Source organism: Eleutherodactylus coqui, chromosome 5 (genome assembly GCF_035609145.1).
Source record: "Eleutherodactylus coqui strain aEleCoq1 chromosome 5, aEleCoq1.hap1, whole genome shotgun sequence".
Lineage (NCBI taxonomy): Eukaryota > Metazoa > Chordata > Amphibia > Anura > Eleutherodactylidae > Eleutherodactylus > Eleutherodactylus coqui.
The window spans coordinates 1,890,720-1,909,944 of NC_089841.1; the positions used below are offsets into that span (position 1 = coordinate 1,890,720).

General features: G+C 47.7%; 1 protein-coding gene across 1 annotated transcript in view; it reads left to right on the plus strand.

Annotated features, from left to right (window-relative positions):
- LOC136627206 (endonuclease domain-containing 1 protein-like) overlaps positions 1–14,476 on the plus strand; it is a 30,296-nt gene extending 15,820 nt beyond the window's left edge. The window contains exon 2 of the mRNA XM_066602135.1: positions 13,312–14,476. Within this exon, the coding sequence (XP_066458232.1) occupies positions 13,312–13,851 (540 nt within the window). The 3' untranslated portion in view covers positions 13,852–14,476. The remainder of the gene's footprint in view (positions 1–13,311) is intronic.
- Positions 14,477–19,225: the final 4,749 nt, after the last annotated feature.

Genomic DNA, 19,225 nt, shown 5'->3' on the forward strand with positions numbered 1-19,225 from the left:
TGGTCTTATACTCCCTCTACATTGTGTTTAGCTGTAGTCCATATATATGTGTTGGTATACTGAGGTGTAGGACGGCGCCCCCTCCTGGTCTTATACTCCCTTCTGCATTGTTTAGCACAAATAATACAAGACAAAAAAATTTTTTTTAGAGTAGTTTGTAAACCCCTAGGCTGTGAACACTGTCCATATGAGTGCCACCATCAGTAGTTTGTAAACCCCTAGGCTGTGAACACTGTCCATATGAGTGCCACCATCAGTAGTTTGTAAACCCCTAGGCTGTGAACACTGTCCATATGAGTGCCACCATCAGTACTTTGTAAACCCCTAGGCTGTGAACACTGTCCATATGAGTGCCACCATCAGTAGTTTGTAAACCCCTAGGCTGTGAACACTGTCCATATGAGTGCCACCATCAGTAGTTTGTAAACCCCTAGGCTGTGAACACTGTCCATATGAGTGCCACCATCAGTAGTTTGTAAACCCCTAGGCTGTGAACACTGTCCATATGAGTGCCACCATCAGTACTTTGTAAACCCCTAGGCTGTGAACACTGTCCATATGAGTGCCACCATCAGTAGTTTGTAAACCCCTAGGCTGTGAACACTGTCCATATGAGTGCCACCATCAGTAGTTTGTAAACCCCTAGGCTGTGAACACTGTCCATATGAGTGCCACCATCCCCCCTGCTGAGACATGACACAGCCCATGGCTCAAAACTGCTGCACATCTGAAGAACAATTTAGGTAAGATAGCTTTTTTTTTTTAACGGAGATGTACAGTCCATCTACAAAGAGTGTATTCAGCATCTACAAGAGATACCTCCTGCAGATCTGGTCTGAGTAACACCTCATGTGCCATCTCTCCTAGACAGTTGTATGGAGGAACGTCTGAAGAAATAGGCAGTAAGGTAGATGGATGGAGTGTAGTACATCCCATATGGAGGACCGTCTGAAGGTAGATGGATGGAGCGTAGTACATCCCATATGGAGGACCGTCTGAAGGTAGATGGATGGAGCGTAGTACATCCCATATGGAGGACCGTCTGAAGGTAGATGGATGCAGCGTAGTACATCCCATATGGAGGACCGTCTGAAGGCAGATGGATGGAGCGTAGTACATCCCATATGGAGGACCGTCTGAAGGTAGATGGATGGAGCGTAGTACATCCCATATGGAGGACCGTCTGAAGGCAGATGGATGGAGCGTAGTACATCCCATATGGAGGACCGTCTGAAGGTAGATGGATGGAGCGTAGTACATCCCATATGGAGGACCGTCTGAAGGCAGATGGATGGAGCGTAGTACATCCCATATGGAGGACCGTCTGAAGGTAGATGGATGGAGCGTAGTACATCCCTAGGTTGTCAGGTGTGGCTGTGAGCAGTAGTGTCCTGCAGGGGGAGGTCTACAAGGACTAAGATATGAGTATAACTAACTGCGTGCGGTCCTCAGTGTGTGTGGGGACAGCACTATAGTGGCAGAAGGTCTGACTACCGCTTGTACACAGGCTGGGAACGCTCGGCCACTGGATCTAGTCTGCTTCCCACCGTGTTCCTGAGTTAACACAGAGGTGATATATCCTTCTCCTGAGTCAACAGTTAGCACAAAGGGCTTGCTGTAGTTCAGCAGCCCCCCAGACTGATGTGCCCACCAGAGTCTGTTTTAACCTGACAAAGGCTTCCTCAGAGGCCCATCTCACTGGATCCTGCCGGCTGCAGCCAGAGGGTCATCATAGATGATTCTGGTAAGAAGCGCTGTCAGAGATGCAGAATTTGGGATCCAGGAGCTGTAGAAGTTTGTCTGTTACGATCGTGTGGGCAGGCAAAACACGGAACCCACATGATCATGACCAAAGGGGACGCACACGGGTATCACCAGGGTCACACGGGACTCACACCGGTTTCAGGCAACTGACCCTGTGCTAACCGGAGGTAGAAATGGCCCTACCTAAGCGGGGACATTGCCCTAATAAGGGCAGCCCAGCGGTCTTCGGATCTGGGCCCTAGCTGATCCTAGGAGCCACACACCAGAACAGGACGCATTCACATGCCACATGACAGACCCAGAATACACTGCATACAACATACAACCACTAGTACCAGATTGGAAGCTGAATATAAATACCAGGTATTAGTTGACATGTTGTACAAGATGTTGAAAGCTGGCAGGCCACTTCACGGCTCCTGGTTATACTGCTAGTCCCTACACTAACCAGGAGTCCAGCAGAACCGGACACCGTTCACACCGCACGCTGCGACAGGACACCGATAGCAGGACACACAGCAAGCTAACACAAAACTGACAGAATATAAACGTACAAATGGACATGAACCAAGTCACACTGCAAACCTCACCAGACAAGCATTCATGACTGCTCGCCTGAGGGGCCATATAGACTGACCAGGGGATTGGCTAGCAGACCGTACCACACCCAGCCAGCTCAATCATTAACCCTGTGAGTGCTGTGCTGCTGGAAACACAATAGAACAACAAATCCCAGCAGCACACGTAACATTGTCATTCCCAAAAAGTACATCATTTGCTCAAGGTTTTGGGACCTCCAGAATTGCTTGCCTACCTTCATCTGACAGGTTATACCCCAAATATTTAACCGTTTGCTGACCGTATTGGAGTTTCTACCTGTTTACTTTATGGCCTTGCTCATAAATAAACCTCAAGAGTACGACTGTGTCCCCCCACAATTCTCTCCACTGTCTGCTGCTGGCTACCAACATACAGTAGTCGCTGACTACCTCTAGGAGGCTGGAACTGGGCTAAGTGTATTGACATAGCCTGGGAGACAATTGTTGGAGATTCACAGCAGCCCTGAGGTACCTGGTGAAGGTATACCTAATTCTATCATAAGATCTCATCTCAACACATTTACTGGACATATTCGGGACTATATAATCTGACATTCACAGGCTTATTTGTCTCTAGGTCTGTTATAACTGGTTCAGAGAGGGATTCCCTGTGGGTCCGGCCATTAACCCCTCTTACCAGGATATGACTATTACTACATTTTACATTGGGTACATATTGGGATGTATTAATGTCCTGGTGGCTCCTGAGCCCACCAGGAAAGTAATCATCCGCCCATTCACCTGGAGATCTATCTCAGGCAGTGGAGATTGCCATGAGATCCTCCAAGTGTTGTACATCCACCCCTCCAAGTGTTGTGCATCCACCCCTCCAAGTGTTGTGCATCTACCCCTCCTAGTGTTGTACATACACCCTCCTAGTCATTTTTCCCCAAGGTGGCTGACAACATTGTTTCTCAGGGCACTCTCGGGCAAAATCACTAGACTTCCATTATTCAAACACACATTTAAATCCCCGAGCTGCATCCCACCTCTGCTTCTTCCTCTGTCTCTACTTTCACATCCTCTCGCTGTCCAATGACCTCTCTGACTTTCTTGAACCATCATATCACATTCTTCTCCCCATATAAAAAAACCTCACTTTCTCACCCTTTTCTTTGTAACACTTTTCTGCATGTTTTGCATATTGCAAAACATCCTGCAATGATCCCATCCTCAGGGTAACCATGTACCTCATTATATAACCTCCTGCAATGATCCCATCCTCAGGGTAACCATGTACCTCATCATATAACATCCTGCAAGGATCCCATCCTCAGGGTAACCATGTATCTCATTATATAACCTCCTCCAATGATCCCATCCTAAGGGTAACCATATATCTCATTATATAACCTCCTGCAATGATCCCATCCTCAGGGTAACCATGTACCTCATTATATAACCTCCTCCAATGGTCCCATCCTCAGGGTAACCATGTACCTCATTATATAACCTCCTGCAATGATCCCATCCTCAGGGTAACCATGTATCTCATTATATAACCTCCTGCAAGGATCCCATCCTCAGGGTAACTATGTACCTCATTATATAACCTCCTCCAATGGTCCCATCCTCAGGGTAACCATGTATCTCATTATATAACATCCTGCAATGATCCCATCCTCAGGGTAACCATGTACCTCATTATATAACCTCCTCCAATGGTCCCATCCTCAGGGTAACCATGTACCTCATCATATAACATCCTGCAATGATCCCATCCTCAGGGTAACCATGTACCTCACTATATAACCTCCTCCAATGGTCCCATCCTCAGGGTAACCATGTACCTCATTATATAACCTCCTCCAATGATCCCATCCTCAGGGTAACCATGTACCTCATTATATAACCTCCTCCAATGATCCCATCCTCAGGGTAACCATGTACCTCATCATATAACATCCTGCAATGATCCCATTCTCAGGGTAACCATGTACCTCATCATATAACCTCCTCCAATGATCCCATCCTCAGGGTAACCTTGTACCTCATTATATAACCTCCTGCAATGATCCCATCCTCAGGGTAACCATGTACCTCATTATATAACCTCCTCCAATGGTCCCATCCTCAGGGTAACCATGTACCTCCCTATATAACCTCCTCCAATGGTCCCATCCTCAGGGTAACCATGTACCTCATTATATAACCTCCTCCAAGGATCCCATCCTCATGGTAACCATGTACCTCATTATATAACCTCCTCCAATGGTCCCATCCTCAGGGTAACCATGTATCTCATTATATAACCTCCTGCAAGGATCCCATCCTCAGGGTAACCATGTACCTCATTATATAACCTCCTGCAATGATCCCATCCTCAGGGTAACCATGTACCTCATTATATAACCTCCTCCAATGGTCCCATCCTCAGGGTAACCATGTACCTCATTATATAACCTCCTGCAAGGATCCCATCCTCAGGGTAACCATGTACCTCATTATATAACCTCCTGCAATGATCCCATCCTCAGGGTAACCATGTATCTCATTATATAACCTCCTGCAAGGATCCCATCCTCAGGGTAACCATGTACCTCATTATATAACCTCCTGCAATGATCCCATCCTCAGGGTAACCATGTATCTCATTATATAACATCCTGCAATGATCCCATCCTCAGGGTAACCATGTACCTCATTATATAACCTCCTCCAATGGTCCCATCCTCAGGGTAACCATGTACCTCATCATATAACATCCTGCAATGATCCCATTCTCAGGGTAACCATGTACCTCACTATATAACCTCCTCCAATGGTCCCATCCTCAGGGTAACCATGTACCTCATTATATAACCTCCTCCAATGATCCCATCCTCAGGGTAACCATGTACCTCATTATATAACCTCCTCCAATGATCCCATCCTCAGGGTAACCATGTACCTCATTATATAACCTCCTCCAATGATCCCATCCTCAGGGTAACCATGTACCTCATCATATAACATCCTGCAATGATCCCATCCTCAGGGTAACCATGTACCTCATTATATAACCTCCTCCAATGGTCCCATCCTCAGGGTAACCATGTACCTCATCATATAACATCCTGCAATGATCCCATTCTCAGGGTAACCATGTACCTCACTATATAACCTCCTCCAATGGTCCCATCCTCAGGGTAACCATGTACCTCATTATATAACCTCCTCCAATGATCCCATCCTCAGGGTAACCATGTACCTCATTATATAACCTCCTCCAATGATCCCATCCTCAGGGTAACCATGTACCTCATCATATAACATCCTGCAATGATCCCATTCTCAGGGTAACCATGTACCTCATCATATAACCTCCTCCAATGATCCCATCCTCAGGGTAACCTTGTACCTCATTATATAACCTCCTGCAATGATCCCATCCTCAGGGTAACCATGTACCTCATTATATAACCTCCTCCAATGGTCCCATCCTCAGGGTAACCATGTACCTCCCTATATAACCTCCTCCAATGGTCCCATCCTCAGGGTAACCATGTACCTCCCTATATAACCTCCTCCAATGGTCCCATCCTCAGGGTAACCATGTACCTCACTATATAACCTCCTCCAATGGTCCCATCCTCAGGGTAACCATGTACCTCATTATATAACCTCCTCCAATGATCCCATCCTCAGGGTAACCATGTACCTCATTATATAACCTCCTCCAATGATCCCATCCTCAGGGTAACCATGTACCTCATCATATAACATCCTGCAATGATCCCATTCTCAGGGTAACCATGTACCTCATCATATAACCTCCTCCAATGATCCCATCCTCAGGGTAACCTTGTACCTCATTATATAACCTCCTGCAATGATCCCATCCTCAGGGTAACCATGTACCTCATTATATAACCTCCTCCAATGGTCCCATCCTCAGGGTAACCATGTACCTCCCTATATAACCTCCTCCAATGGTCCCATCCTCAGGGTAACCATGTACCTCCCTATATAACCTCCTCCAATGGTCCCATCCTCAGGGTAACCATGTACCTCATTATATAACCTCCTCCAAGGATCCCATCCTCATGGTAACCATGTACCTCATTATATAACCTCCTCCAATGGTCCCATCCTCAGGGTAACCATGTACCTCCCTATATAACCTCCTCCAATGGTCCCATCCTCAGGGTAACCATGTACCTCATTATATAACCTCCTCCAAGGATCCCATCCTCATGGTAACCATGTACCTCATTATATAACCTCCTCCAATGGTCCCATCCTCAGGGTAACCATGTACCTCATTATATAACCTCCTGCAATGATCCCATCCTCAGGGTAACCATGTATCTCATTATATAACCTCCTGCAAGGATCCCATCCTCAGGGTAACCATGTACCTCATTATATAACCTCCTGCAATGATCCCATCCTCAGGGTAACCATGTATCTCATTATATAACATCCTGCAATGATCCCATCCTCAGGGTAACCATGTACCTCATTATATAACCTCCTCCAATGGTCCCATCCTCAGGGTAACCATGTACCTCATCATATAACATCCTGCAATGATCCCATTCTCAGGGTAACCATGTACCTCACTATATAACCTCCTCCAATGGTCCCATCCTCAGGGTAACCATGTACCTCATTATATAACCTCCTCCAATGATCCCATCCTCAGGGTAACCATGTACCTCATTATATAACCTCCTCCAATGATCCCATCCTCAGGGTAACCATGTACCTCATTATATAACCTCCTCCAATGATCCCATCCTCAGGGTAACCATGTACCTCATCATATAACATCCTGCAATGATCCCATTCTCAGGGTAACCATGTACCTCATCATATAACCTCCTCCAATGATCCCATCCTCAGGGTAACCTTGTACCTCATTATATAACCTCCTGCAATGATCCCATCCTCAGGGTAACCATGTACCTCATTATATAACCTCCTCCAATGGTCCCATCCTCAGGGTAACCATGTACCTCCCTATATAACCTCCTCCAATGGTCCCATCCTCAGGGTAACCATGTACCTCCCTATATAACCTCCTCCAATGGTCCCATCCTCAGGGTAACCATGTACCTCATTATATAACCTCCTCCAAGGATCCCATCCTCATGGTAACCATGTACCTCATTATATAACCTCCTCCAATGGTCCCATCCTCAGGGTAACCATGTACCTCATTATATAACCTCCTGCAATGATCCCATCCTCAGGGTAACCATGTATCTCATTATATAACCTCCTGCAAGGATCCCATCCTCAGGGTAACCATGTACCTCATTATATAACCTCCTGCAATGATCCCATCCTCAGGGTAACCATGTACCTCATTATATAACCTCCTCCAATGGTCCCATCCTCAGGGTAACCATGTACCTCATTATATAACCTCCTGCAAGGATCCCATCCTCAGGGTAACCATGTACCTCATTATATAACCTCCTGCAAGGATCCCATCCTCAGGGTAACCATGTACCTCATTATATAACCTCCTGCAAGGATCCCATCCTCAGGGTAACCATGTACCTCATTATATAACCTCCTCCAATGGTCCCATCCTCAGGGTAACCATGTACCTCATTATATAACCTCCTCCAATGATCCCATCCTCAGGGTAACCATGTACCTCATTATATAACCTCCTGCAATGGTCCCATCCTCAGGGTAACCATGTACCTCATTATATAACCTCCTGCAAGGATCCCATCCTCAGGGTAACCATGTACCTCATTATATAACCTCCTGCAATGGTCCCATCCTCAGGGTAACTATGTATCTCATTATATAACATCCTGCAATGGTCCCATCCTCAGGGTAACCATGTACCTCATTATATAACCTCCTCCAAGGATCCCATCCTAAGGGTAACCATATATCTCATTATATAACCTCCTCCAATGATCCCATCCTCAGGGTAACCATGTACCTCATTATATAACCTCCTGCAAGGATCCCATCCTCAGGGTAACCATGTACCTCATTATATAACCTCCTCCAATGATCCCATCCTCAGGGTAACCATGTATCTCATTATATAACCTCCTGCAATGGTCCCATCCTCAGGGTAACCATGTACCTCATTATATAACCTCCCCCAAGGATCCCATCCTCAGGGTAACCATGTACCTCATTATATAACCTCCTCCAATGATCCCATCCTCAGGGTAACCATGTACCTCATTATATAACCTCCTGCAAGGATCCCATCCTCAGGGTAACCATGTACCTCATTATATAACCTCCTGCAAGGATCCCATCCTCAGGGTAACCATGTACCTCATTATATAACCTCCTGCAATGGTCCCATCCTCAGGGTAACTATGTATCTCATTATATAACATCCTGCAATGGTCCCATCCTCAGGGTAACCATGTACCTCATTATATAACCTCCTCCAAGGATCCCATCCTAAGAGTAACCATATATCTCATTATATAACCTCCTCCAATGATCCCATCCTCAGGGTAACCATGTACCTCATTATATAACCTCCTGCAAGGATCCCATCCTCAGGGTAACCATGTACCTCATTATATAACCTCCTCCAATGATCCCATCCTCAGGGTAACCATGTACCTCATTATATAACCTCCTCCAAGGATCCCATCCTCAGGGTAACCATGTATCTCATTATATAACCTCCTGCAATGGTCCCATCCTCAGGGTAACCATGTACCTCATTATATAACCTCCTGCAAGGATCCCATCCTCAGGGTAACCATGTACCTCATTATATAACCTCCTCCAATGGTCCCATCCTCAGGGTAACCATGTACCTCATTATATAACCTCCTCCAATGATCCCATCCTCAGGGTAACCATGTACCTCATTATATAACCTCCTGCAATGGTCCCATCCTCAGGGTAACCATGTACCTCATTATATAACCTCCTGCAAGGATCCCATCCTCAGGGTAACCATGTACCTCATTATATAACCTCCTGCAATGGTCCCATCCTCAGGGTAACTATGTATCTCATTATATAACATCCTGCAATGGTCCCATCCTCAGGGTAACCATGTACCTCATTATATAACCTCCTCCAAGGATCCCATCCTAAGGGTAACCATATATCTCATTATATAACCTCCTCCAATGATCCCATCCTCAGGGTAACCATGTACCTCATTATATAACCTCCTGCAAGGATCCCATCCTCAGGGTAACCATGTACCTCATTATATAACCTCCTCCAATGATCCCATCCTCAGGGTAACCATGTACCTCATTATATAACCTCCTCCAAGGATCCCATCCTCAGGGTAACCATGTATCTCATTATATAACCTCCTGCAATGGTCCCATCCTCAGGGTAACCATGTACCTCATTATATAACCTCCTATTCCCTTCTGATTATACTATAGAAGGGATCTACCATCTCCTCCTCACGCATTCGCTTCATGCAATATAAGACAACAATACAAATAGTACATTATGTTAGTAGGCGGCCGCCCTCTTTATATTCTTAGTTACTCTATAACACAATATCAAAGAGAAAGTAATAGAAAGATAAGAAGTAAAGTTCCTGGACACCCCTGTGTCCCATGACGTCATCTAACCACTTTTTACGTGTCGCACGGAGTTAATTCTTTCCTGTAGCCTTCTCACAATGGCTATGGTCTCACATAGACTACTGCTATTGTCCCTTGACAACCTATTCGTCTATGATTGCCTCTCATTTACAATACACATTGTAAATTCTACTAACACTAAAGTATACAGAAGAAGAAGAAGAGAGAAGAAAAGTTTAACCATTGTTATACTTACTACACGTTATCTGGGAGGCTTCCAAATTCTCCGGCTAGTTCGGAAAAACGTCACTGTTTCAGACAGGATGCCCGACTGGCCTCTAATTACGTCTAAGCAAGACGGAGGTCTTTTACTGATCGGAGAGTACTTCAGACCCACCTTTTCACAGCCAGGCTGTCCTCTCCCTCTGCAGTGAGTGATTCCGGCTCGAAGGACCAAAAATGTAAGGAGAATTTATGTGTTTATCAAAGAGAAGACGATCCCAGATCTCGTGCAGAAGTCTGAGCCCAGGAGAAACACAAATTACACCAGCTTGTGCGGGATCAAGTGATTTCTTATTTATTCTAAGGTGGTCAGAGCATATATAGCATAAATGACATCACAGCAAAAGTATATACCTCCAATACATAATAGGCTGAAACAAAAATGATTAACATAAGTTACACCTCTTAAGGTGTATCTATTACATACAATGAGACCGTTATGAATTCAGGAGAAAGGAATGCATGTAATGCCTTACAGTCCTACCCCCTGTAGTCTTATAGTTTCCTGTCTATAGATATGCATACATGGGGGGTCTAGCAGACTCTCATCTTTAATCTATTTTCCTGAGAAGACATGGAGGCCTATAGAAGGGTTTAGTTTAACCCCTTCACTACTCATACTAGTATCATGCTCTACAATGCAATATAGAATAATTAACTGATACATTGATCTACAATTTTCTTAACAGATAGAAAGCATAGGGGATGATGGTCCGGTGATAGGAAGCATAGGGGATGATGGTCCGGTGATAGGAAGCAGAGGGGATGATGGTCCGGTGATAGGAAGCATAGGGGATGATGGTCCGGTGATAGGAAGCATAGGGGATGATGGTCCGGTGATAGGAAGCAGAGGGGATGATGGTCCGGTGATAGGAAGCAGAGGGGATGATGGTCCGGTGATAGGAAGCATAGGGGATGATGGTCCGGTGATAGGAAGCATAGGGGATGATGGTCCGGTGATAGGAAGCAGAGGGGATGATGGTCCGGTGATAGGAAGCAGAGGGGATGATGGTCCGGTGATAGGAAGCATAGGGGATGATGGTCCGGTGATAGGAAGCATAGGGGATGATGGTCCGGTGATAGGAAGCATAGGGGATGATGGTCCGGTGATAGGAAGCAGAGGGGATGATGGTCCGGTGATAGGAAGCATAGGGGATGATGGTCCGGTGATAGGAAGCATAGGGGACGATGGTCCGGTGATAGGAAGCAGAGGGGATGATGGTCCGGTGATAGGAAGCATAGGGGATGATGGTGCTGTGATAGGAAGCAGAGGGGATGGTGGTGCGGTGATAGGAAGTATAGGGGATGATGTTCCGGTGATAGGAAGCATAGGGGATGATGGTGCGGTGATAGGAAGTATAGGGGATGATGTTCCGGTGATAGGAAGCATAGGGGATGATGGTGCTGTGATAGGAAGCATAGGGGATGATGGTGCGGTGATAGGAAGTATAGGGGATGATGGTGCGGTGATAGGAAGTATAGGGGATGATGGTCCGGTGATAGGAAGCATAGGGGATGATGGTGCGGTGATAGGAAGTATAGGGGATGATGGTGCGGTGATAGGAAGCAGAGGGGATCATGGTCCGGTGATAGGAAGCATAGGGGATGATGGTGCGGTGATAGGAAACAGAGGGGATGATAGTGTGGTGATAGGAAGCAGAGGGGATGATGGTGATGTGATAGGAAGTATAGGGGATGATGGTGCGGTGATAGGAAGTAGAGAGGATGATGGTCCGGTGATAGGAAGGATATGGGATGATGGTCCGGTGATAGGAAGCAGAGGGGATGATGGTGCGGTGATAGGAAGTATAGGGGATGATGGTCTGGTGATAGGAAGCAGAGGGGATGGTGGTGCGGTGATAGGAAGCAGAGGGGATGATGGTGCGGTGATAGGAAGCAGAGGGGATGATGGTGCGGTGATAGGAAGCACAGGGGATGATGGGCCGGTGATAGGAAGCAGAGGGGATGATGGTGCGGTGATAGGAAGCACAGGGGATGATGGGCCGGTGATAGGAAGCATAGGGGATGATGGTCCGGTGATAGGAAGCATAGGGGATGATAGTCCGGTGATAGGAAGCAGAGGGGATGATGGTCCGGTGATAGGAAGCAGAGGGGATCATAGTGCGGTGATAGGAAGCAGAGGGGATGATGGTGCGGTGATAGGAAGCATAGGGGATGATGGTGCAGTGATAGGAAGTATAGGGGATGATGGTCCGGTGATAGGAAGCATAGGGGATGATGGTGCGGTGATAGGAAGCATAGGGGATGATGGTCCGGTGATAGGAAGCAGAGGGGATCATAGTGCGGTGATAGGAAGCATAGAGGATGATGGTGCGGTGATAGGAAGTATAGGGGATGATGGTGCGGTGATAGGAAGCAGAGGGGATGATGGTGCGGTGATAGGAAGCATAGGGGATGATGGTGCGGTGATAGGAAGCAGAGGGGATGATGGTGCGGTGATAGGAAGCATATGGGATGATGGTGCGGTGATAGGAAGTATAGGGGATGATGGTGCGGTGATAGGAAGTATAGGGGATGATGGTGATCCGGTGATAGGAAGTATAGGGGATGATGATGCTGTGATAGGAAGCATAGGGGATGATGGTGCGGTGATAGGAAATATAGGGGATGATGGTCCGGTGATAGGAAGTATAGGGGATGATGGTCCGGTGATAGGAAGCATAGGGGATGATGGTGCGGTGATAGGAAGTATAGGGGATGATGGTGCGGTGATAGGAAGTATAGGGGATGATGGTGCGGTGATAGGAAGCAGAGGGGATGGTGGTGCGGTGATAGGAAGCAGAGGGGATGATGGTGCTGTGATAGGAAGCAGAGGGGATGATGGTGCGGTGATAGGAAGCAGAGGGGATGATGGTGCGGTGATAGGAAGTATAGGGGATGGTGGTGCGGTGATAGGAAGCAGAGGGGATGATGGTGCTGTGATAGGAAGCAGAGGGGATGATGGTGCGGTGATAGGAAGCAGAGGGGATGATGGTGCGGTGATAGGAAGTATAGGGGATGATGGCGCGGTGATAGGAAGTATAGGGGATGATGGTGCGGTGATAGGAAGCAGAGGGGATGATGGGCCGGTGATAGGAAGCATAGGGGATGATGGGCCGGTGATAGGAAGTATAGGGGATGATGGTGCGGTGATACGCATCTTATTGCTTTCATTGCGTTCTCTCTAGTTGGCTGGAATCTCCGAGAAGGAAATGCTGCAACCCTCCAACAAAACAATGCAGCTGAACATGGAAGACGTGCTGGAGAGTCAAGCGGTCAACGATGATTATCGGAACTCTGGTTATAGCCGCGGTCATGTGAACCCCAGCTCGCACCACAGCGGTGTGTCTCAGCTCTCTACCTTCACCTACACCAACATGGCGCCCCAGGAGGCAACATTCAACAGCGGGACCTGGAATCGGTACGAGACGTTTTTGCGAGACAAGATTCTGACCTCTTGTGAACAAACCCACGTCCTGAGTGGGGTCATCATCTCCGGGTCCCATCCCTGGGAGGGCGTGTGGCTACGGAACCGCGTCAACGTCCCTACCTATTACTGGAGTGCCTTCTGTTGTGTGAAATCAGATGGAAGTAGGAGGGCAGAAGGAAGATTAGGCCACAATACAAGTCCCTATGATACGGTGACCATGGACATTCCAGAGCTGGAAGTCATGCTGAGCAAAGTGTATGGAGGGCAAGTGTCGCTGTTTTCTGGGGGTTGCCAGTAAGATGGAGGAAGGGGCCAGTAACATGGCCACTCCACGTAGTCGCTTCCCGGGTACAGTTTATCCCCATCACTGAGCAGATCCTTCCATCCATTAAACCCCTCCTCACACCATAGAGCACCCTGCACCCCCAGAAACACGTCAAGCACTGTCTGGTGCTCCTTATCCCTCATACAGGGCCAGGAAGCAGAGATCTGGGCTGCTGTATGCAGGACCCTCTGCTGGTAGGAGGTATAGTATGACAACCACAGTAATCACTGTACATCACTAATGACCCTGTAGAGACACATTCCTGGTAGTCAGTGACTACCTTCTTCTGGCTACATCAGCTCTGCATATAGAAGCCCACACCTCAGCTTCCAGGACTGGGGTCAGTGTGACCAGGAAGTAAGAAGGGAAAGGAATTACATTTCTGTGTCCTCTCACCTCTCTTCTGTCTGCTCTCCATGTCCTTTCACCTCTCGTGTCCTCCTACCTCTCTTGTGTCCACTCTCCGCGTCCGCTTGATTTTCTTTTGTCCACTCTTTGTGTGTTCTCACCTCTCTTCTGTCCACTCTCCGTGTCCTCTCACCTCTCTTCTGTCCACTCTCCGTGTCCTCTCACCTCTCTTCTGTCCACTCTCCGTGTCCTCTCACTTCTCTTCTGTCCACTCTCCGTGTCCTCTCGCTTCTCTTCTGTCCACTCTCCGTGTCCTCTCACTTCTCTTCTGTCCGCTCTCCGTGTCCTCTCACTTCTCTTCTGTCCGCTCTCCGTGTCCTCTCACTTCTCTTCTGTCCGCTCTCCGTGTCCTCTCACTTCTCTTCTGTCCGCTCTCCGTGTCCTCTCACTTCTCTTCTGTCCGCTCTCCGTGTCCTCTCACTTCTCTTCTGTCCGCTCTCCATGTCCTCTCGCTTCTCTTCTGTCCGCTCTCTGTGTCCTCTCGCTTCTCTTCTGTCCGCTCTCTGTGTCCTCTCGCTTCTCTTCTATCCACTCTCCGTGTCCTCTCACTTCTCTTCTGTCTGCTCTCCGTGTCCTCTCACCTGTCTTCTGTCCACTCTCCGTGTCCTCTCACTTGTCTTCTGTCCACTCTCTGTGTCCTCTCACCTCTCTTCTGGCCCCTTTCCATGTCCTCTCGCTTCTCTTTTGTCTGCTCTCTGTGTCCTCTCACCACTCTTCTGTCTGCTCTCTGTGTCCTCTCACCTCTCTTCTGTCCACTCTCCGTGTCCTCTCACTTCTCTTCTGTCCGCTCTCCGTGTCCTCCCACCTCTCTTCTGTCCACTCTCCATGTCCTCTCGCTTCTCTTTTGTCTGCTCTCCGTGTCCCCTCATTTCTCTTCTGTCCACTCTCTGTGTCCTCTCACGTCTCTTCTGTCTGCTCTCTGTGTCCTCTCACCTCTCTTCTGTCCACTCTCCATGTCCTCTCGCTTCTCTTTTGTCTGCTCTCCGTGTCCCCTCATTTCTCTTCTGTCCACTCTCTGTGTCCTCTCACGTCTCTTCTGTCCGCTCTCCATGTCCCCTCATTTCTCTTCTGTCCACTCTCTGTGTCCTCTCACGTCTCTTCTGTCCGCTCTCCATGTCCTCTCATTTCTCTTCTGTCCGCTCTCCGTGTCCTCCCACCTCTCTTCTGTCGGCTCTCCGTGTCCTCTTACCTCTCTTCTGTCCGCTCTCTGTGTCCTCTCGCTTCTCTTTTGTCTGCTCTCCGTGTCCCCTCATTTCTCTTCTGTCCACTCTCTGTGTCCTCTCACTTCTCTTCTGTTGGCTCTCTGTGTCCTCTCGCTTCTCTTCTGTCCACTCTCTGTGTCCTCTCACCTCTCTTCTGTCCACTCTCCGTGTCTTCCCACCGTGGACCTCGGGTATAATCACCATCTCAATAAACCAGTTTTTGGCAGCCATTGTCTCTGTCCTGTCTTTTGCGCCTGGAGCTGAGCGGCCACCGTTTCAGTTCATCAGTGACAATGTGTCAGCGGTGACCACAGAGGACACATCACATTGTACAGGCATTATACTGGGTGCTCCGGAGGTAGCTGGAGTGGGTGCTGTCAGTTTACACTTGGTCACAGTGACAGCTGCTCTGACAGCTATGGCGACATGCTCAGCACGCGGTTGGTAAGAGTCTCTGCATAGTTTAGGTACGGACTGCTGATATCTGTGACGCCAGTGCCTTTATATGAGAAAGACCTTACTGATGGTAATGATATAACGAGACCCGTCCAATTGGATGCCAGTAAGCTGGAGGCCTGCAGTTTACTATGTAATGTCAGGTCATAGAGACAGTTCACTCTGGTGGATTTGGGAGCAATGATAACAACCACCGTTACATTGTATCCACATTGACAGTGTCAGCTTCTTCTCTTAGGGTGAAGGTTATTTGGATACATTATTTCCCTTTCCTGTGTCCGGGCCGTCAGCGACAGGCTGGAGGGGCTCCTGCAGGGTAGATTATCACCCACTGTTAGTTAACTGCACAAGGGGAGGTAACACTATTATGATGACCTCTCTTTCTGCTGGCTCTGATGGAGGAGAGACTCCACTGCTCTCCGTGCTTCCTCCCTCTGTCTCTTCTGATGATGCCCTCGCTGTCTCACCGCACTACATCCCTCTCCTGCTCTTGTCTTTGCATCTGCCCTCCTCTGCTCCCAATCTCCAACTGACAACTGACTCCTGCAGTTTATGCACACTTGAAATTATTTTCCCATGCGGGCTCTAGTGCTGCTAAGCAACCAATGACCAATCACAGGCCTGTTATCTCCTGCCTATCCTGTCTTCCAATCAGTAAGCTGTTGCTGGGGTAGATATTCCAGGAATAGTAGTTTCTATCTCAGGTGGGGCCCCTCCTAAGTCCCCTAGAGGCTCATAGATCGCAGGAACCTGTTAACTCTTTTGACTACCCTGTAGGATCCTCCAGGTCACCACATAGTGGAATAGGGGTGGAATTCTGGCTGCAGCAACGTACAAACCTGGTTCAATATCAGTGGAAGAAATCTGCGGTGGAGTCGGCTCATATGGGGGGTCCGCTCCTATGGGGGGTCCGCTCCTATGGGGGTCCGCTCATATGGGGGGTCCGCTCATATGGGGGGGTCTGCTCTTCCTGTTGTATAATGACAAATTGTTCATTTACTGCAATGAGTGACATCTGTGATGGAGACCAGCAACAAGGCCACGTGAGCATTTTGGGGTGGATTCTCATGAGCTCATCCCCTCCCACTACATCACAGCACATCACTGCTGTCAGTCACTGGTTAACTCCACCCCCTAGGTCTGCCTGAGTGACCACACCTGGGTAACTTACTTCTGACTGTACCCCCAAGATACAGCGCCACTGGTCCACAGGATGCGTGCGGTACTGCAAGTCAGAATCAGCGCCCCCCACCCACCACCCCCCATCCTGTCCACAGAATGTGTGCAGTATTGCAGGTCAGTTCCAGAGACAGCTCTGATGTGTGCGGTATTGCAGGTCAGACCCCAGACACAGCGCCTCCTGTCCACAGGATGTGTGCAGTACTGCAGGTCAGACCCCGAGCCAGTGCTCTGTGGTCTGTTCCCTTGTGTGTAGCAGGAACGCTCTGATATGTAGGCCATATACCACAGAACCTGTAGGACATTTGGCTCACGACCTCTAGTATATAGAGCCGTTACCATCTACAACCCCCATCCCAAAAATGTGTCTGCTGCATACAATGTAAAGATATGCAGATCTCATCTAATGAGAATATATATCAGGGGCGGAGCTTGTTTCATCTCATCTAACTGGAACAAATATCAATATCAAGATTATCAAGCCCTTGTAGAACCGATTCAGCTAGAAGAGCAAACTTTCATCATGGCGGCCAGAAGTGAAGCAACTGTCTCAGCTGGAAGAATACCCGTTTGCATACTAAATACGGGAGAATCCCCAGTACAACCTAAAAAGTATCATCCAGGGGGGCAAATTTCATGTCTACACGCAGATGTTCTTACCCCATCTAGTGTGGAAGAGCAACAAGCCACACAATATCAGCAGAGATCACCTTCTGAACCCCACGCCCCCTGGTGGTCAGATTTACAAGTGGTTACCTGCAAGTGCCAATGGTTCAAGAAGACAGAGAGAAACAGCCTTCACTACCCCTATGGGACTTTTCGAGTTCACTAACATGCCATTTGGACTTTGTAAAGCTGCTGGCTTGTTTCAACGCCTCATGGAAAGATTCTTTGGGCATAAGAATTTCGAAACACTCCTTTTTTATTTGGACAATGTCCATATAAAAACATCTGAGGAACCTTTGCAGCACCCGGTGGAAGTGTTTGAAATCCTAATCAAGCATGGATTGAAAATTAAACCTTGCAAGTGCCGCCTACTCCAAACCCAAGTGCGCTATTTAGGCCACATAGTGAGGTCTGAAGGCATTAGACCGGACCCTGAAAAGACAGACATCATACAGAATTGGCCAACACCTCAAACTATAAAGGATGTGAGAAGCTTCCTCGATTCGCAGGATACTACAGACGCTTTATACCAAATTTTGCAGGAATAGCAGAGCCCCTAGAGGAAATGATTAGGGGGTGCTCCAAAGAAAAGATGGAAAGAGCCATTTATGTTCATTGCCAACAAGAACAGGAAGATGCATTTCAGCTACTCAAGAGTTAACTCATTCCCCCTCCAATACTGGGATGTCCAGATGATAGTAAACCTTTTTGGCTGTACAGGGATGCAAGCCTAAAGGGATTAGGGGCAGTCTTAGGCCGAGTACAAGATGACAAAGAGAGAGTCATTTCCTTCGCAAGTCGCTCACTCAAAGAGGGGGGGAAATGATCAAATCTTCAGCTCCTTCCAGCGGGAATTCCTAGCCTTCGTGTGGGCCATCACTGAAAAATGGAGGGACTATCTAGCTGCTGCTGCTTTTGTGGCTTACACAGATAACAACCTCTTGGCTGACTTGAATTCTGCTGAGTTGGGAGCGCTTGAGCAGAGGTGGACCTCATGGTTGTCCAACTTCAATATCACCACTAAATATAGATCAGGCAAGAAAAATGGAAATGCTGATCCCTTATCCCGATTGCCCACGGCTACAGATTCTTCTCCAGAAGAAGATAAATGGGAAGAGATTGGAATGCCCAATTTCTGCACCACTAATGTCCAACAAAATGCAATCCGAGCCACCAACACCACCGTTCAGATAGCAGAACAATGGAAGAGATCCACGAGTTCCTGGTACCCTTCCCTCAAGGATCAATAGAGGAAAGATCCTGAAATCCATAGATTATGAAGACAACGGAAGAGGTTATTTGTAAAAAGAGGCCTCATATACCAAGGAACAAGCAAGCCTATGACAGGAAACAGAGTGGACCAGATCCTAATCCCTAGAAGACATGCGTACTTTATTCTAGCGGTGTATCATGATCAGTCCGGACATAAAATAGAA